General features: G+C 47.2%; 1 protein-coding gene across 1 annotated transcript in view; it reads right to left on the minus strand.

Annotated features, from left to right (window-relative positions):
• Positions 1–21,069, minus strand: part of DPYSL5 (dihydropyrimidinase like 5) — a 104,426-nt gene that overhangs the window by 11,489 nt on the left and 71,868 nt on the right. The window contains exons 3-8 of the mRNA XM_033176305.1: positions 13,712–13,870; positions 11,318–11,497; positions 10,430–10,498; positions 7,218–7,262; positions 5,771–5,846; positions 4,340–4,496 (exon numbers count right to left, since the gene is read on the minus strand). Coding sequence (XP_033032196.1) covers positions 4,340–4,496; positions 5,771–5,846; positions 7,218–7,262; positions 10,430–10,498; positions 11,318–11,497; positions 13,712–13,870 — 686 coding nt within the window. The remainder of the gene's footprint in view (positions 1–4,339; positions 4,497–5,770; positions 5,847–7,217; positions 7,263–10,429; positions 10,499–11,317; positions 11,498–13,711; positions 13,871–21,069) is intronic.

Here is a 21,069-nt window from a genome sequence, read left to right on the forward strand (position 1 = left end):
CAGAGCCTTGTGAGTGCCCGTGGGCCATCTAAGATGCCCACTCCAGGAGACTTCGGGGACAGAAAGCATTATCTGACCTGGTGAGGAAGCATATTCTTAAGGCTCTCAGACAATGGCCAGTTAGCTACAGAGGGCTGTCTCCACAGGGGACTTGGCAGGGCTCATCAGTCTCAGTTCCCACCCAATGACTAATGTCTTTGGCCAAACCTGCGGTGAAGATGGCTCCCACTTCCTGTGCAGTAGGCTGGGCCTTCCCTGGGCCAAAGAGGCTGCTCTGGCCCTTGCAGAGACTCTTTGCAAGATATTCTCCCGCAGAGCCCCAAGGCTCCCCACACTCTCTGGACCTGCAGAAGCCCCCACAGATGAATGGAATCTTTAGGGTTTCCTTTCTCCTGAGGGGCCCTCTGGATACCTGAGCAGGGCTCAGGGCAGAAGATGCCCATTGCAGTCATGAAGGGCAGGTCAGGGACCCTGAGAGCAACAGGCTCAACTCCTGCTCTTTAACCAGCAAGTCTTCCTGAGCACCCAGCTTCCTGAAAAGGCTCCTACATAAAGGTGCCCACTAGGCAGCCGTGAATGACGGTAGTTACATTCTAGGAGGCCCTCTCAGCTCTCTCAGTGCTGCCCTGAATCTGGGAGACAGGAAGCCTCCATCCAAACCATTTAAAGTTTAACACATGACTGGCTTTGCCAAATACTTTAAAATTTTATATGATCAAATGAAAAAATTTCTTGTCCCTTTAAGAAGCCAGATTTTAGGCCAGGCACAGTGGCTCACGCCTGTAATCCTAGCATTTTGGGAGGCCGAGGTGGGTGGATCAGTTGAGGTCAGGAGTTTGAGGCCAGCCTGGGTAACATGATGAAAAAATACAAAAAATACAAAAATTAGGCTGGGCGCGGTGGTGCAGGGTGGCTCACGCCTGTAATCCCAGCACTTTGGGAGGCTGCACTCCAGTCTGGGAGAAAGAGTGAGACCCTGGCAACAAATAAACAAACAAACAAAAAACTAGCCAGGCGTGGTGGTGCACGTGTAGTCCCAGCTACTCAGGAGGTTGTACCTCTCCTTTCCAGCCTGAGTGACACAGCAAGACCCTTACTGAAAAAAAAAAAAAAAGCCAGATTTTAAATAAAGGACAAATCGTTATATCTATAGATTGAAATTTTTTTATTCCTATACAGCCTAACAAATCACAAATCACATCCTAAAGTAGATAATTATGAAATAGCTCATATTTTCTTATGGGAATAATAATTGGTGTTTGAATTTTCTATCACATATTTTGCATCATATAAATTATAACCAATAACATATTACAAAAGCAAAATTGTAGTCATCATCAATTTCTTTTTTTTTTTTTTTTTTTTTTTTGAGACGGAGTCTTGCTCTGTCGCCCGGTCTGGAGTGCAATGGCCGGATCTCAGCTCACTGCAAGCTCCGCCTCCTGGGTTTACGCCATTCTCCTGCCTCAGCCTCCCGAGTAGCTGGGACCACAGGCGCCCGCCACCTCGCCCGGCTAGTTTTTCGTATTTTTAGTAGAGACGGGGTTTCACCGTGTTAGCCAGGATGGTCTCGATCTCCTGACCTCGTGATCCGCCCGTCTCGGCCTCCCAAAGTGCTGGGATTACAGGCTTGAGCCACCGCGCCCGGCCGTCATCATCAATTTCTATAATTAAAATATTAAAATTATGCTCCAAATCCTATAAAGTAGCACCCATTTACAATATGCACTGATTAAAAAGGGATTCAGACTATTCTCATAACACAAAAACTACATCTCTACTTAAATAAATAGAATCAATTTAAATAATTAAAATACATTTGACAAAGTAGGCTAGATGTAAAAACTTAAATTATTCAATGATACTTATTCCCCCCAGTCTATTTGAATTTGTGTGGGTTTGGGCGCTGTAATTTGGGTGGGTTGAGGCACTTATTATCTTTTTTGTTCTTTCGGTAAATTTGCTTGTAGCAAGCAGGGGTGTTTCAAAAGATTCTTGACCTTGGAACCAAGCCCACATGATTATACTGGAGTCTTGGTAATTGTTTATTTTATTGTATTGCTGCTGATGAAAAGGAGGTTGATTCGTCTCAAAACAAGCTTTTTTTTTTTTTTTTTTTTAAATGAAGTCTTGCTCTTGTTGCCCACGTCGGACTGCAGTGGCACGATCTCGGCTCACTGCAACCTCCGCCTCCTGGGTTCAAGCGATTCTCCTGCCTCAGCCTCTGGAGTAGCTGGGATTACAGACATGAGCCACCATGCCCAGCTAATTTTTGTATTTTTAGTAGAGATGGGGTTTTACCATGTTGGCCAGGCTGGTCTCAAACTCCTGACCTCAGGTGATCTGCCTGCTTCCGCCTCCCAAAGTGCTGGGATTACAGGAGCGAGCCACCACGCCCAGCCAAAATAAGCATTTTTAAAGAGTAAGAGCTGATCTAGCATTTCTCTCTTCATCTTTACCCTCCATATTTATTTACATAGTGTAAATACGTAAATATTGTAAGAGCTGCCACCACCTGGCACCCATCAAGGCTATGGGACAGGATACAATGACCATCCCCATGCCATGGTGCATACTGTCCTCTGCAGAGGCCACCTTCGCCCACACCCCTATCGACGGCACTCCACTCACACTGGCAAAGCCCCGCACACCCCAACTCTCTATAGGTTGTGAACATAATGGGATGGGAGTGGGAGTTTTCCAGTGGTTGGCAACCAGGACTAAAAGCTAAGGACATGGATGAGATAAGCACCTTATTACCTAAGAGAGCCACCTTCAGTGGGGCTGGTCGCTTCCCTCCACTGCCCCTGCGCCATCCTAGAAGAGGCATATCCCCACCCCCCATCCCCCAGGTCTGGAAAGGGGGACCCTCGGAGGGAGACTGAGGGATTGGCAGGATGAAGAGTCCTGGCATTCCCTCCCCTCCTCTTTCCTGGGTTGAGTGGGGTTTCCATACCCTCTCCCCCACAGTTCACCCTGAAGACAAGGAGGGCATACTTCAAGAGGTTCACGTGTGGAGAACAGAGCTGAGAGCAGTGGGCACCTGCCTGGGCTGTGGGCTATGGACCCGCCTGTGAGCCACAGGGAGCAGAAAGGCTGTGTGGGCTTCCTCTGGGCCTCAGATACTATAGAAGGTGGCCAGGCATAAGTTGCGGGTCCTTGTTCACAGAGGCATTGCTAGTGCTGCAAGATGGGAGAGATGCATGCCTGGGTATGGAGAAGAATCCCCTCACCTTTTGTCCTAATCCTCCTACCCCAACCCAAGCTGCGCTGGGGATCAGGAAGGGAGGAGATGGAGTCTTAAACTGGATGGAACTTTAATATCCAAAAGTGAAGAGAAAGCAACGTCTTCTCCCCGAGTTGTTTTGTTTTGTTTTGTTTTGAGTTGGAGTCTTGCTCTGTCGCTGGACAGGCTGGAGTGCAGTGGCATGATCTCAGCTCACTGCAACCTCCGCCTCCTGGGTTCAAGTGATTCTCCTGCCTCAGCCTCCCAAGTAGCTGGGATTACAGGTGCCCACCACCATGCCCGGCTAATTTTTTGCATTTTCAGGAGAGACAAGGTTTCACCATCTTGGCCAGGCTGGTCTTGAACTCCTGACCTCAAGTGATCCACCCACCTCAGCCTCCCAAAGTGCTGGGATTACAGGCGTGAACCACTGTCCCCGGCCCCCAAAATGTTAATAGGAGAGAGAAAGAAGCTACAAGCAGTTATTGGATAAAACAAAAACCCTTTCATGATTGGGTCCCGCTGAATTCAGACTGTTCATCAAACCATTTCCTTTACATTGGGACTGCATGGGAAAAAGCAGTGTCAGAAAGAGAAGAGCTGGAGAAAGGAGATCTGGAGGAAGGGCGTGGGGGAGGGGGAAGGGGGAGAAAGTGCAGAAGAAAAAGGGAGAGGGGAAGGAAAGGAGGAGAAACCCACAGAAGGAGGGATGTACAGACAAGGGGCACACGGGAGCCAACGAGAAGAGGAGAGGTGAAGAAAAGAAACAGAAAGGACCCCTACATTCTAGGGTAAGTCACAGGCCACATTCTGCAGCTCCCCACTGGGCTTTAGAGTAAGAGATCAATGTCCTTTGAAATTCCGAATAACCACTGCTCACAGTTCTATATGTGCTCTTCACTCTTACACTTCAGAAGCTCTCACTCCACATCAAGCAGTCATAAAGTCTCAATAGGATGGCAATTATCTGATGGGCTCAGAGAAGGTAAGAAAAGCACAATCATCCTGTGGGCACAATGAAATCAAACCTAGCTCAGATTTGTTTCCTGGGCCCTCTATGACGTCTTCCTAAAGATGTACACATCCCTGCAATGTGCTGCTGAAACGCCTTACTTGGCCAGCAGGCTCATGAGGTAGGTGGAGGTGTTGGTGTCCAGTCTCAGGGGAGGCACCGTGACGTAGGCAGCCGCGTGGGACCAGTCCTGGTGGTAGTAGTGTAAGCCTGTCAGCGTGGCATGTGCAGTGGTGGTCTCAGCCAGCACAACCTTCCCTGGAAGAAGAAAGGTCAGAACCATAACCAGGAAGCCACCGAACCCGAGCGATCGCTGGTGTGTGCCTTTCATTTAACAGGTGAAGGAGCTGAGGTCAGAGACAGGAAGGAACCTGCCCAAGCTCACAGGGTTTTTGAGAGCACAGCTGGGTTCAAGCTCAGAGAGCTTCCCTATTCTCCTGCTGACTTAGGCAAGGAGAACAGAGGGACATGGGCACCGAGGCCCGGTAGCACCAAGCGGCACTTTGAGGAGTCTGGTTTGGCCAGAGCATGGGTGTGTGCAGGGTGCTGTTGGCAGATGGAGCTTGACAGTGGGTGAACAGGCACGCAGGGCTGTGAATGCCACGCTAAGGAGCAGTCTAGACTGTTTTCTGGACAGGCAGGTGCTGTGAGCAGCTTCAAGAGAATGGTTGGGGTAGGACAGGGAGGGCCGTAGCAGGGCTGGAGGACAGGGAGAAAGGGGGTGGGAGCAGTCACCAGGCTGGGGCGACAGTCTAGGTGAGACCCTCCAAGGGGCTTCAGTGAGGGGAGAGGCAGGCAGCAGGATCTAGAGGGCAATACAGTTGAAGGCCAGGAGGCCCTTGCTTCTAATCTATTATAGTTGAAGGCCAGGAGGCCCTTGCTGCTCATCTATTATAGTTGAAGGCCAGGAGGCCCTTGCTTCTGATCTATATCCCCAGGCCTGTGACTGTGACTTTGTTTCTCCTGCTGCCAGGCCCTCACCAGCACCTGGGGCGGGGCTGGACTCCAAGCATCTGCAAGCCGTTAGGTAATGCCAGGCGATCCACAACAGAAGCCATACAAGTGCCCCTCGGACTCATACACAGGGTTCCGGAGGCTAGAAAGGGAAGCTGGGCCCACACACTGTTCTTTCTTTAGGGACTTCCCAAACAGTCCCTGAAATGCCCACTGAAACTGGTCCAGGATTTTATGTTTGTTGCCAAGGCAACTGCTAGTGAAATCTATGAGTCCAAAAAGACACTAATTAATGAGTGGGTTTAAAACTTGGAAAATTTTACCAAATCCAGAAGTGATAGACACTCCCGTAAAGCTGTTACGCATACAAATTTGCAGAAGAAAAAGCTACGTTTTAGCAGACTAAAGCCAGGCTAGCACAGGGTGGCTCCAAGGAAGACAGTGGCAGATGAAAGGGAAGGGCTGGCTCAGGTCCTGGGCGCAGGAGCCGGGGCCAAGAGTGAGCACGGCTAATGGGCCCCGTCCGTCTCTAGTCCCTCCACATGACCTGCTCTGTCCAGCCAAGCCTACGGACTCACCTTGCATCTTAGCAGCTGCGATAACGTCACCAGCCGAGATACTGGACACGTTGACCAGGTAGATTGGACAGTGAGTCTAAACACAAGAAACAGTGGGAAGTAGGGAGGGTTGATCCATAAACTTCACGAGCATCAGAACAACCCTAGTAAAGTCAGCCCTGGCCCCCACGCCTCCGCCTGCACCACTCAACCCCACCCTCAAGGTGACGGTCCTTAAGCGGGGAATGCAGGGCTGGCACTCAAGGCGAGGTTGCAGGAACTGCATGATAGCGGGAGGCAGAGAACAGCCTCCAGCACCAGAGCCCACCGGGGAAGCCCAGCCTGTGAAGTTCAAGACCGTCAAGTCTGAACCTCTCATTTTCTCCCATCTGACAACCATGACTGTAATTTAAAAGAGGGGAACTCTTTTTCCTATTTTAATTTCCTGTTTATAAACGTGATGGCCTAGAGTTAGTCGTGTATTCTGTATCTAAAATTACGATGCCTGCTGTCTGAAGGCTGCTTATCAGTAGACAGAATGCACCCTGGAGATGAACAAAATACAGGGGGGTTAGGGTTCAGAGTCTAGGCAAGAGAAAGCCGAGCTTGCGGACGGACACCTGGACTGTAATATTAGTTTAGCATTTTTTCTACTAAGCTGTGCAACCATGGTCCATGGCTTAACTCCTCTGAGCATATGCTTCAGCTGAAAGGCGAGAAACTGCCTTTTTGTTGTTCAGATCTTTCCTTATTCTGGGGTAAGTTCCATCAGGAAGTAATTGATAAAATAACTATTGTCATGACAATAAAACAACGTCCTTGTCCAGCGGCCAGAGCTCTAACGTGCAATTGGGAAATTCTGTTTCCCCAGAAGTTATTCTGATTCTGTGTGCTTATCACATTAGGAAGATGTAGAGTGTAGGAGCTGGACTGAGTTTACATGTGAGCAATGAACTGAGCTTCAGCAGGCTCGGCGGGGTGGAATGGAAAGCTGCTGGTGAGAAGGGTGAATGTAAGGATGGTGGGCATGACAGCGCTCAGTCAGCAAACAGTTTTGGGGTCCTGTGGGCCAGACATGGTGCTGGCACCCAGAGCAGAATGGGGCTGCACTGTAGAGGTTCTTTTCTTTTCTTTTCTTTTTTTGAGACAGAGTCTTGCTCTGCCACCCAGGATGGATTGCAGTTGGTGCAATCTTGGCTCACTGCAACCTCCGCCTCCTGGGTTCAAGCAATTCTCCTGCCTCAGCCTCCTGAGTAGCTGGGATTACAGGCGTGTGCCACCACGCCCAGCTAATTTTTGTATTTTTAGTAGAGATGGGGTTTCACCATATTGGCCAGGCTGGTCTCAAACTCTTAACTTCAGGTGATCCACCTGCCTGGGCCTCCCAAAGTGCTGGGATTACAGGCATGAGCCACCATGCCTGGCCGAGTTTGGTTTCTAATCCCAGAGTAGAGACTGGGGGACTTACCCTGTTTGCAATGGTGATAACACGATGAGTGGCTTCAGCTTCCAGCTGTTAGAAACAAAGGACAGGAGGAAACCAAACTTCACTATCTCCTCCAAGCACACCCATACCGTACTCTCCCCTTTGTGGAGCAATCGCACCCACAGGGGTTGGCTTGGGGCAAAGCCTGGGCAGAGGCACCAACCTCCAACCACCATGGCTCACAGCGAGGGAGAATTCTAGGTCTTAGAATACCAGGCACGTCCTTGCTGGATGCTACTTGGGGCTTAATTAAAAGACAAGGAAACAACGTCTCTCCATAGCCACCTCAGAACTGCAGCAAAGGAGCAATAGTGGCTGATTTGACTCTGGAAATCAGCCTAGATTCGGGTTTCTGTGCATGGCACCATCGGCATTTCAGTTGTATAATTCATACATATACATATACATATATGTGTTTTTCTCTTTTTTTTGAGATAGGGTCTCACTCTGTCTCCCAGGCTGGAGTACAGTGGCATGATCACGGCCCACTGCAGCCTTCACCTCTAGGGCTCAAACGATCCTCCCACCTCAGACTCCTGAGTAGCTGGGACTACAGGCATGCACTACCATGCTTGGAGAATTTTTTTTTTTTTTTTTTGAGACGGAGTCTCACTCGGTCGCCCAGGCTGGAGTGCAGTGGTGTGATCTCGGCTTACTGCAAGCTCCGCCTCCCGGGTTCACACCATTCTCCTGCCCCAGTCTCCCGAGTAGCTGGGACTACAGGTGCCAGCCACCATGCCTGGCTATTTTTTGTATTTTTAGTAGAGATGCGGTTTCACCATGTTAGCCAGTATGGTCTCCATCTCCTGACCTCGTGATCCGCCTGCCTCGGCCTCCCAAAGTGCTGGGATTACAGGCATGAGCCACCATGCCCGCTTAGCTAATTTAAAAAATTTTTTTTACAGAGATGGGGAGTCTCCGTCTATTACCCAGGCTGGTCATAAACTCCTGGGCTCAAGCAATCCTCCCGCCACAGACTCCCAGTGCTGGGATTACAGGTGTGAGCCACTGCAGTCAGCCGAGTTGCGTAATTCTTTATGGTGGGGGTGTCTGTGCATCATAGGATGTTTAGCAGTATCCCTGGCTTCTACTCACTAGATGCCAGTAGCATCTGCCTTGTCCCCCAGGTTGGGACAAGCAAAAATATCTCTAGATATTGCCAAATTTCCCCTGGGGTGCAACATCTCCCCTGGCATAGACCCAGGGATCCCCCACCTTTAACCAATAGATAGTGGCGGTGATAATTATTGGTATTATGACCACAGCCAAAGCCTTGCTCTTTCCCTTGTATTAAGTAACAAAGTCTAGTGTGTGTGTCCACCCCTTGCTCACTCCTGTTCTCACAGGCACACCCTCTGTGTTTCAGTCGAATCTGGTGTGTTTCTCTACCAATTCAGAAGTGCCAAACAGGACCTATATTCAAGGGCTCTGAAAGTCAGGCACAGGTCAGGGCAGTGAGGGGGACTCCTCAGCGGACCCAGTGTGGGCCAACTTGGTTTCTGGGAGTGGCAGTGCCACCACATCCTGTGTCCTGCTCCTTGTCCCTTGAGACCTCCCCCTCAATCCCTCATGGATATCCAACCACCTATCTGCATTTTAGGCTTTGAAGAAATGAGAAGTTTCTCCCCCTCTTCTAAAATAGTAGAGAATGAGTGAACAGGGTAATAGGGCAGGAAGGCGTTATTCGTCTAATGTGGTCCATCCAGAGCAGAATTCTCTAGCAGGGGGACTATAGGGGATTTGTGCCAATGCCACGCAAAACTGCACAGGAATAAAGCCAGAGGGCAGGTGGAAAACAGACCTTTGAATGACCATCCCAGCAGGTAATGAGGGGGAGGAGCATAGACTTGTCTGTGTCTCCTGTTTCTGGTGGAAAGAGACCAAAGCGGCAGTCCCCAACCATTATGGCACCAGGGACCGGTTTTGTGGAAGAAAATATTTCCACGGACTGGGACATGGGTGGGGCAGTGGTGGTGGGGAGTGGAGAGGTATGGTTTCAGGATGAAACTGTTCCACCTCAGGGCTGGGCATGGTGGCTCATGTCTGTAATCCCAGCACTTTGGGAGGCTGAGGCAGGTGGATCACTTGAGGTCAGGAGTTCAAAACCAGCCTGACCAACATGGTGAAACCCCATCTCTACTAAATATACAAAATTAGCTGGGTGTGGTGATGCATGCCTGTAATTCCAACTACTTGGGAGGCTGAGGCAGAAGAAACGCTTGAACCTGGGAGGCAGAGGTTGCAGTGAGCTGAGATTGCACAATTGCACTCCAGCCTGGGCAACAAGAGTGAGACTCTGTCTCAAAAAACAAAAGAAAGAAACTGTTCCGCCTCAGATCATCAGGCATTAGTTAAATTCTCATAAGGAGGACGCAACCTAGATCCCTCGCATGTGCAGTTCGCAATAGGCTTCACACTTCTGAGAATCTAAGGCCACCACTGATCAGACAGGAGGCGGAGCTCAGGGGGTCTGCCCACTGCTCACCTCCTGCTCTGCGGTCCTGTACCGGTTCATGACCTGGGGCTTGGTGACCCCTGGTCCAAAGTATTCCTCAGATGCTCAAAGGAATGTCATCCCCCAAAGGCAGAGTTTATAGTTTGAAATTTCTTCTAACACCTGAAGGCCCTTTCAGTCTGTCTTTTGTCTCTTGATTTAGTTTTGGGCACAGCAACCCCAGGTGTGCTGACATTGCCTCCCCCAGATCCTTGAAATCAGAATCAAATGGGAATTTCACCCATGGAGAAAATGATGCAACACGTATATATACATGTATGTATGTGTGTGTGTATATATATGTATGTATATGTGTGTGTGTGTGTATATATATAGACTCTATCACCTGGGCTGGACTGCAGTGGCATCATCATGGCTCATTGCAGCCTCAACCTCCCGAGCTCAGGTGATCCTCCTGCCTCAGCCTCCCAAGTAGTTAGCTGGGGCTACAGGCATGAACCACTATACCCAGCTAATTTTTTTGTATTTTTAGTAGAGATGGGGTTTCGTCATGTTGCCCAGGCTGATCTTGAATTCCTGGGCTCAAGCCATCCACCCACCTCAGCCTCCCAAATGTTGGGATTACAGACGTGAGCCCTTGTGCCAGGCTAATTTGTATGTTTAATGTCTCCTCCATCCTAGAAGATTCTGTCAATCTACATGAGAGACGCTGACAAAGGCCACAGGAAGTGTTTCTCACCTCCTCTGGACGGCTGATTTCGATTCCTTCTGGACCTGTGATCCCCAAATCTAGTGCCTCCTTAGCACCCTGGATAACAGCAAGAAAAAGAAAATGGAGAGAATCACAGAGATACTGTGTAAGAAAATACTGAACCCAAGAGACAGTGAAATATGCTAGACACAGCCTGTTTCAATAGGCTTGCTTCTTTTCTCACTTCTGCAATGTTCGTCTTCTAAAGAAGGCAGAGCATGCACAGGCCCCCCATGCAGTGGGGCTCTCCTGATTCTCACTTCATAATGACTGAACATATCTTGTTCTCTTAAAAATACAGTTAACTATTACAACTAGCAACAGGCCTGGGACACCAAAGACAAGCACTCTTTACTGATTTCAAACTCAGAATTCCCTCTCTGGAAATCGAGACAAATCTCTAGCTTCCAGCAACTCCTAGGCTAGCCCTTACCCCAAGACTTAGGAGAATGCACCAGAGGCTTATCCTTCCTGGTGCCATGAATTGATCCCTTTAATGTCTCAGATCCTCTGAAGAGGCCAAATGGAAAGCAGATTTTTATTTATTCTGTATATCAAATCTCATTAAAAATATGTCTGAGAGGTGCTCCAAATTCTCTGCTATAATAGAATGTAAATCTCATATCATTAGAATTAAGACATCATCACCTAAGACTTAGAAGCCTTTTTGAACCATAAAAAGAGATTTGTTTTTTACAGACAGTAGTAAAGTTTGGGATTTTCTGACCAAGGTCTGACAGCTGGGGTGTCCACACCTCACACTTTAACAACTGATTTTGTCTGAATCCTGTGGGATCAGTGACGGGTGGTCAGGAATCCCCTGAGAACTGTCTCCACTGGTGTCCCTCCATCCAACATTCTTGGCTGCAGACTTGCCTCGGCCACAAGCTCCCCGTTTTCAGCATGGACGCGGGCGATTGCCCCAATGTCCTTGCAAGCGTGCAACACTTGGTACAGCTCACTGTCTCGAAGCATGTACAGGTCCTTGTAGGTCATGAACATCTGGAATGAGTTGACACCCTTCTCCCTCACCAGTGTCTCCATTTCTGCTTTCACCTGGAGAACAAGTGCAAAGGCAATGCTGCGTGAGGGCAGACACCCAAGAGGCCGACTGGCAGACACTGGCCCAGCAAGGGGGAGATGCGGGGCCTGCCTCAGCTCAGTCTGTCTGTTGACCCCCGCACACCTCTCTATCTCACTTTCCTCCCACCCCACAGGCTGCTGTGAGGTCACCTGAGCAGATGGATGCAGAAGTACTGTGAAAATTGTCAACATGACACAATTTAGGAGCCACATTGTTACTACCTTATGGGCACGTTTCTCCTATCACTTAGGCCTGTCCCCTATGTCTGTCTCCAAACCAGCCTTAATGGTAAACATAGGAATAATAATTTTAATTTCTGTGGGCTGTTCCCTGGTGTTACAAAGAAGGCACACTAATGCTAAAAATCCAGAGGCCCTGGGAAAACTGAATTTAGGAACCAAGCCAAACGTGAACAAAGTGATGAGAGTTAGGATATTCCTAATAACATTATTTGTACTAGGAAAAGCATGGAAGCAACCTTGGCCTGACAACAGGAAAATAAGTTCAGTTTCATCCATTTGGTAGAATATTAGGTGGCCGTTATATTGCTGGTCATGAACTTTGCAGCAAAATAGAAAATGCTCACACCTATGCAAAATAGCTACTCTGTGAAAGCATGGATGAAAAAAGACAGGAAAGAAAGAAGTTTAACAACAGGTATTGTGTTGGGGGTTATTGGATTATGTGCTTCCTTTCTTTTCTATTTTTAACATCTATAATTATAAACATTTATTTGATTATTATAAAACAGAATTTTAAATTCCTGATGCATGAAAGTCACCATAAGCTCTTGGAAATTAGGGAGGGTTGGCCTGGCTTCTGTGATGCAGGGAACCTGAACAGACCCTCTATTCCAGGCCAGCTCCAGGGGAAGTAGAGAGTGGCTTGGAGGTAGAGGCCCCTCACCCAGGAGGGTGTCCAAAAAGGAGACCCCATTTGAGATAAGGAATGGCTGACATCCAGCGTGATTTGCACCTCTGGCCCAGAACCACGAGGAGGTCTTCTATAAGTGCCAGGTCAGAAATAATGAAGAAACTGGATGAGACCCCAACTCAAGGCTAAGATCGGAGGGCAGGAATATACTGAGGCTTTAGATTATCATCTCAGAAGGGTGTTAGGCCCTTTATACCAGGGCCTACACCTGAAGAACTTTGTAAAACTTCTTTTTTTTTTTTTTATGATTAAGAACAGAGTTTATTCGAGCTGAAAGCTTGAGGATGGCCACCTGGGAGCACAGATTCAAGCTGCCCTGAATATACACTCTGATTAGCAGCAGTTACAAGTGGGGTTTTAACGGAAAATGAAGAGGCAGTTCCTAAGTTGGTAAAACTAATAATGCTTATTATTTTTATGATTCTGGGGCACCCACCAAAGTACTGGTACATGGGGCTTAATAAATAATTGATGAAAGAATGACTATCCAGACTGCTACCCTGGGCAAATAAGCAGAAAAACCCCAGAAACAAAGCCAAATCCAAATGCCTGTAGATCAGGAAGAGCAAGACAGTGGGAATCCGGGTAAAGGACAGTGGACTCTGACACTGGGGCCTGGGCAGGGGGAGGACAGGAAAGCCAGAGGCCAGGGGCACAGACACAAAGGAGGCACAGAGGCTGAAGTGAAAAAGGTTCAGGGGGTGCCAGCCTCAGTCACAGACCAGGACAGCCTCGATGCTTCTCGGAACAGGAGCTGGGCCCCCACTAGGAAAAAAGCGTGACACTGTCCATTCATTCCAGGCAGTGCTGAGGCAGGATGGGAGCCTCAGTTCGGAGACCTCAGCGCAGTGCTGTGGACTGTCAGTACACATGGGATATGGCATATGATCCTCTGCACCTGAGCCCTGCTCAGGCCACTGCTCAGCAGCACCGCCCATGACCTGTTGGTGGCGCCCCACGTTCACATGACGTAATAAGAGCCTCATGGTTAGAGCAAGGAAACTGCATCCCCAAGGCCTGGGCTCTGGCCTTGGTCTCTCTGTGCCTGCCGGAAAACGGCTCATTAAGTTAAGCAGGACAGGCCCACCCGCTCGCCTTATGGAATCCCAAGTGTGTTTTCTTTTGGCATTGTGGGGAGCTAGGATGGTAGTGAGAGGGGTGCCCCACACAAACAGGAGGCACTGCATCCCAACCCGCCCCGCTGCCTACAAGACCACTCGTGCCTTCTTCTGGGATCCCACCAGCACTGTTACCTTGGGTGCCCACCAGGTGATCCCCACATGGAGGGCGTAGTCACAGCAGACCTTGGGGTCGGCCAGACCCCGGCACTTCTCATAAGCGTCCACGAGGGAGGTCTCCTTGTCGGGCAGGACATGGCCGATGATCATGGTGGTGCCTCCGACGAGCGCTGCCTAGGAAGATGGGAAAAGGCAGTCTCGTCACAGCCCTGCCTGCCCCCAAGTCCATGATGTGGTGAGACATGGTCCTCACGGTCCATTCAAAGACAGGCCCTGCCTCACAAGAGGCTGTGAGGACCAAGGGCAGCGAGATTTGGGAAACTGTAAAGAGCTGTGTGGAGGCGCAGGAGCCAGCGTGACCTTCATCATGACCACGGGTCCCCAAACCTGCTTCTTCCTCGGCCAGGGTTTCAGCTTGGTGCGCTGGAAAAACCCACGCGGTGGGTCACCAGGCCTAAGGCCTATCTTCCCAATGAGAGATTCTCTCCCTAAACGATTTTTAGCCAATTGACTCTATAGATGTCATGATCAAATGTCTGTATGTAATATATAACATAATATAGTGCCATATCATATAATAACATAATATTGATGCCATAATCAAATGCCTGTTTATATCATTTACTTAGTTGCACACGTATACTTGAACCATGATATATAAAATGCTAATTTGGATATACTGTTTTGTTTTATTCTCTCAAATTTCATGAAGCAAGTTTGTTCAAACATTTTGCACACATCTTCAACCTCAGGGTCTTTGTCTTCAGTTTTTCTAAGCACAGGGGCTTCATTTTCATCTATCTTGTTTGAGACAGGCAGTTTTTCGATGCAGTGTGATTTATCAGTGAAAACTGATCCTATTCACAACTCCACAAGATACCACTTTAAAAAGAAATTGTTAAAAAGCCTCACTCACAATCATAGAGTGAACCCCCAGGAAAAATGACTACATCTGTATTAGAGATTCCTCCCTCTCAACTTTTTAAAAGTGAATTTTATCAGGGGACTTCTGTGAACTTCCAAAACTAGCATTGATCAAAAGCTATTTCAGGCTAATGTGTTGTTCCCAAACAAAACTTAAAATAAAATTAAAATAAGTGAGAGTGGGCGCGGTGGTTCACACCTGTAATCCTGGCACTTTGGGAGGCTGAGGCGGATGAATCACCTGAGGTCAAGAGTTCAAGATGAGCCTGGCCAATGTGGTGAAACTCCGTCTCAACAAAAATACAAAAATTAGCCAGGTGTGATGGTGGGTGCCTGTAATCACAGCTACTTGGGAGGCTGAGGCAGGAGAATTGCTTGAACTTGGGAGGCAGAGGTTGCAGTGAGCCAAGATTGCATCATTGCACTCCAGCCTGGGCGACAAGTGTGAAACTCTGTTGCAAATAAATAAATAAATAAAATAATTGAGAGAGATCCCTATAACATGACAGTCTTTGTGAGGGCTCTAACACAAAGTAACACAAAGTGACTCAAAATGGTTTGAGTCTTTACAGTGCTTCACAGCTCCAAGTTCAAGTCCCTGCTCTGTTCCCTTGTGGTTGGAATAACCCCAGCCAGTTTACTTAACTTCTCTGGATGCAGAGTCTTTACCTACACAAAGGGTGGCTTCCTTGTTGGGCAGTTGTGAAGGTTAAGTAAAACATCACTATGGAACAGATGTGGTAAAATGTTGTCCTAACATGTGTGTTTAGTTACTCAGAACTTCGGTTTCGGTTTTTGTTTCAGACTGGGTCTCATTCTGTTGCCCAGGCTGGAGTATAGTGGTGCAATCATAGCACACTGCAGCCTCAAACTCCTGGGCTCAAGCGATCCTCCCGCCTTGGCCTCCTGAGTAGCCAGCATCGCAGTTGTGTGCCACCTTGTCCGGCTAATTAAAAAAAAATGTGTGTATATAGATATATATTTTGTAGAAACAGGGTTTCCCTACGTTGCCCAGGCTGGTCTTAGAACTCCTTGCCTCAAGTAATCCTCCCACCTTGGCCTCGAAAAGTGCTGGGACTGCAGGGAATTTAGGTGTTTATCTCTGTTTTCTGTAGGGGAGAAAAAGAGCTCCATGAAATTGTCTTAATGGTTTCATGCTTCTCTATTCAGTTAAATCCTTGATCACAAATCAAAAATATTGCTGGGGGATAAGGGACTGAAAAAAATTAGCTCAGCAGCCCAACAGCAATTAAAATGAAAACTCTCACAACCTTGATATTCCATGACGCAGGCTGGGCCAGTGAGAAAGTTCCCAGTTGTCCTGGGGAACTCGGTGGTTTGACTTCTTGCATAGCTTAAAGCAACCAACAGAGGGTGGTAGTTCTGTGGTACCTGCAAGAGCTGTGATGGGGGCGGCAGAGGAACCGGGAGAAAGAGGAGAGCAGTGCAGATTGTAGCTTTACTAGCAGGCTTCTATTTCCGATTTTGCTGGATCGTGCCAGGCTGATTCATCCTCACAGCAGGTGGTTGTACTCTATTTTGTCCTGAAATGCATCTTTTGCTTTTATACGTGCACATGGGGGTGTATATTGGGGTTTTACACACTAACTTGTTTCATTTTTCTGTAGCTCTAGATTGCGTTCCTTTGCACCCCCCCAGTCCCTCTGCAGGCTTGGATAGGAGAAGAGGAACCTGGAAACGGCACAGTGAGATGAAAGAGCCAGGACCAGTCCTCACAGTGAAGGTCCCAGGGCAAGAGGAGAAAAGGAGGATCATGTGCTGATTCTCTAAACACTTGAAAGCTAGATCAAGCTAAAAAACCATTACATAGAATGTACTCTATCCTCCTACTCCGTCAAATATATCTTCATAAAGGCCAAAAGGGCCAGGACCTTAGAATCCTCAAGGTCCTTAAAATTCTGAACTATACTTCAGGGATAGTTGGCCTCAGCCTCTGTGCCTGCCCCCAGCCCACACTCCCCTATCCTGAATTGATCCTGCAGCCTGCAGACCTAAGCTCTGTCCAACTCCTGCAAAATGCTGTCCTTGGGCCCGGTATGCACACATTGGTGGTCTGTCCCCCAGGAGGAGACATTTGGGGTTTCGTAGGCTCTGGAATGCTCAGGGCTGTTTCTCAGGGAACTCCAGGGACCCAGAGTGTAGTTTAGGAATGGGTGAGTGGGGTCTGGGTAGACACAATCCCCAGACCTATGGGGCAGGGGTACAAGTTGTTGGAGGGCCCAAGCAGAACCCTGAAGTCCAGAGCCCTGGGAAGAGGCTCCTTTCGCCTGGGTCTAAGGATAGGAACTGAAAAGAGTTTGGGAAGGAGTTGGAAGCATAGGAGGTGGTCTTGACTTTCCCACATATTGGCTGTAATCTAGGAGCAGCCATGTGCACCCTGACATGCACCTTACTTCTCAGGGGTCCCAGAGGGTCAGGTGGCAATGGATGTGAGAGCATCTACAAGCTGGGAGGGGCATGCACATAAGTGTCTGGAATAATTACTACCGTTGCTACCCCAGGCCTTGAAACAAGAGTTTCATTGGATCAGCAAACTCTCCCCCAGCTGCAGGCTCGCAAGCCCACACCACACACTGATGTTCAAGCACTTGTTTCCTCTTAGGTAAGACATAGAGTTGGCTTTTTGAATATGTACCATTCCGACCCAAGGATGAGTGCTGACAAGCTCTGTTTTCACAGGAAAGTGATATCACAGATGTGACAGACCTTTTTAGTGTCATCCCCCGCAAAACAGCCTTGTAGAAATCGGCAGCAGTGCCCAGCTCAGTCCTGTTCTCGAGGCTTTCAAAAGGATGATGTTTAAGAACATGTGATTGTTGAATGCTCATGACTGTTTTTATGCAAAAAATGGTGTTGGTTAAGTACGTTTCAGAAGATCTTTAATGGAAGTCAATAAAAATGATGTTCACGAAGGCTGTCATAACATGGAAAAAGTTTTATACTATAATGAGTGAAAAAGGCTTGATTCAAAATGCTTGGAACCATGTTCAAACACACATACTCCCCACACAAGGAATAAAAATGCAAGGAAATAGACCAAAATATTAACAATGGTTTGTTTGTTTGTTTGTTTGTTTGTTTGAGACAGAGTCTTGCTCTGTGGCCCAGGCTGGAGTGCAGTGGTACAATCTCAGCTCACTGCAACTTCCGCCTCCCGAGTTCAAGTGATTCTCCTGCCTCAGCCTCCTGAGTAGCTGAGATTACAGGCACCTGCCATAATGCCCAGCTAATTTTGTATTTTTAGTAGAGATGGTGTTTAACCATGTTAGCCAGACTGGTCTTGAGCTCTTGACCTCAAGTGATCTGCCTGCCTTGGTCTCCCCAAATGCTGCGGTTATGGATGTGAGCCACCACGCCTGGCCAACAATGGTTATTTTTGAGTGATGAGATTCTGAGGAATTTATTTTTTTCAACTTTTCCAAAATTTAACAGAATATAAGTTTTATAATGTACACTTAAAAATAAATTTGGAGGAAGTTAAAACTGCAGTATTTAAAATTTTAGTTAGCCATTCTTAATGTGTTTAAAATATTTTAAAGTTATGAAATATTTCAGAGTAAAAATATAGAAAATAACAAAACATATACTCATATATCCACTACTCAAAATTAACATATGTTAACATTTTTGCCATGTTTACCTCAGATGCTCTTTTTAAAGAGAACGAAATGAAATATTTCTGATACAACTAAAGCCCTCCATCCTATTCCCATCCCTCTCTTCCCTGAAGATGGCATACATTCCTCCCATCTGTGTTTTTATGCTTTTACTATGTAAACACATAACATTTACAAATTTATACAAAATGTATACAATAAAAAATTATACAAATAGTATCTATTGTACTGTCTATATTCTTTTGCAACTTGCTTTCATGTACTCGATATTATCGTTAAGATTTATTTATGTAGATTTATTTCATTCCTTTTCATTGATTTATTATATAAACATGCCTCCATATATGAATGCATTTCCAAGTTCATGAACATTTACAACTTCACACAGTGCTTGAGCATTCTTGCACGCATGTGAGCAGAGACCACATTGCAGGTAGACACTGCCAGGAAGCAGAATTGCAGCTTTTTGTAGAACATCCTCATCTCCAACTACTCCAGACCTGGTCATGGAACAGCTGATCGCACGACAGCCTCCTTGAGCCTGGTGGCTGACCAAAAGTGCCCATTTATCAACCCAAACCCTTATTTTTAAAAATATAAACGTTTAAAAAATATCTGGCCAGCCAAGCATTTCCCATTGTGTAGGTGGAAATTTGTTTTTATCCTGACATCTCTCACTATTAAATTAACAGAGACATTAGGATCATTTGTTTAACCAACAGACACAGCACCATTATATATATTTGGAAGAATACGAAACATCATTTTACTATTTCAAAGGGTCACTATTATTTTGTTTTTGACATTTATAACATACTGCTGGGTAAACTTGGATTTATCTGATGCTCATTTGTTCCCTAAGAAAACCCAATATATTTAATGGTAATCCATTTCATGACACAGTTTCCAGGCATGCACTTGACAAGGCGCAGGAATCTGTACTAGAACTCAGCCTAAACCTTTTATAAACGCCATCTTTATACTTCAGAAGTTCATCAGACCACCGCGGGGTACATGGGGGGGTCTCCATATTGACTAGGGAACTGCTCAGCAAGTTGGAAAGACATTTCAGATACTTGTGGCCCTTCAGATAAGATTCATTTGTTGACATCACAGCGTTGGAGAGAATGATGTGTTGGTCACGTCCAGCTTTATCAGGAGAAAGACGTTTGAAGAGTCACTCTCTTACCATCTTCTACAGGACTGCCCTGCCGCTCCAGTGTGTTTTGCTGAATTTCCTGCAGCAATTGCTTCCCAGCAACCCTGCCCACAAGATTTGGTCCTCTTGCTTCAAGGCCAAGAACCAGTTGGTCAAGTTACAAACTTTGTGCTCTGCTATTGAGAAGGCACTTGGGCTACAGCCAATTCATGGAGTTTTTCATTGAGAAAAGGGAAGAGACTTCTTAGAGCATATCCTCATATGAAAATATGCATGGAAAAAGGGTGTATGCTTGAGGAGGCGACTGGAATCAGAAAAGCAGGATCTGCTACTACTGGGATGTATATAGATTTAGGCCAACTCAATCTTTATAGAGGGAACAACACTGCACTGAGAATCAGACGACGAGAGGATGTGCTCTGCAAACTGGTAAGCGCAACGCAAACATGTCTGCAGCTCTTAATGCTGCTGGAAAAGCTATCATTTGTTCAGATGGATCTGCCTCTCTTGGAATTGCTGAACCACTTCCTTTTCTTTTCACATTAAAATTATCTTCCATCTTTTATTCACATCCTCCCGAAGTATAAGAGAAACAAAAAAATAACCAGCTCCATAGTTTCTATATTGCTCATGGTAACTTACTTCACCTTCAGCATTCTCTTGGCTACTTATTGGCCATCTGGAAAGCAAGCTTTGAGCATCACCATGGGATATGAGCAACCCCATAACGGATCCAAGCATTTCATCAAGTGAGATGATGCATGTATGGTACCTGGAACCATGCCTGGTATGCAGGAAACACCTTTCCCATTCTGAATCACAAGCCCACCATCCAGGCCCAGCTCCATGGGCATGTCGCCCATGCAGCTGCACAAGGCCCTACATTTAGAAGGGCTCTGTGCTTGTTTTTTTTTTTTTTTTTTTTTTTGAGACAGACTCTCACTCTGTCTCCCAGGCTGCTGGAGTACAGTGGCGTGATCTTGGCTACTGAAACCTCTGCCTCTCGGGTTCAAGCGATTCTCGTGCCCCAGCCTCCCCAAAAGCTGGAACTACAGGTGTGTGCCACCATTCCTGGCTAATTTTTTTGTATTTGTAGTAAAGACGAGATTTCACCATGTTGGCCAGGCTGGTCTCGAACTCCTGACCTCAGGTGATCTGCCTGCCTCGGCCTCTCAAAGTGCTGGGATTACAGGCGTGAGCCACTGAGCCCGGCCATTCTGTGCTTGTTTTAATGTTCTGCTGTCACCATCTGGAAATTCTTAACAATTCTTAAACAAGGAGTCTCATATTTTCCTTTTGCACTGGCCCCGCAAATTAGGTGGCCAGTCCAGCCATCAGCTTATGACCTACGCTGGCCCGATGTAGGGGAATCAGGCTCTTTTTTTTTTTTTTTTGAGACGGAGTCTCGCTCTGTCGCCCGGGCTGGAGTGCAGTGGCCAGATCTCAGCTCACTGCAAATTCCGCCTCCTGGGTTTACGCCATTCTCCTGCCTCAGCCTCCCGAGTAGCTGGGACTACGTGCACCCGCCACATCGCCCGGCTAGTTTTTTTTTTTTTTCTCTGTATTTTTTAGTAGAGACGGGGTTTCACCATGTTAGCCAGGATGGTCTCGATCTCCTGACCTCGTGATCCGCCCGTCTTGGCCTCCCAAAG

This window comes from Trachypithecus francoisi, unplaced genomic scaffold (genome assembly GCF_009764315.1).
Source record: "Trachypithecus francoisi isolate TF-2019V2 unplaced genomic scaffold, Tfra_2.0 Lachesis_group17, whole genome shotgun sequence".
NCBI lineage: Eukaryota > Metazoa > Chordata > Mammalia > Primates > Cercopithecidae > Trachypithecus > Trachypithecus francoisi.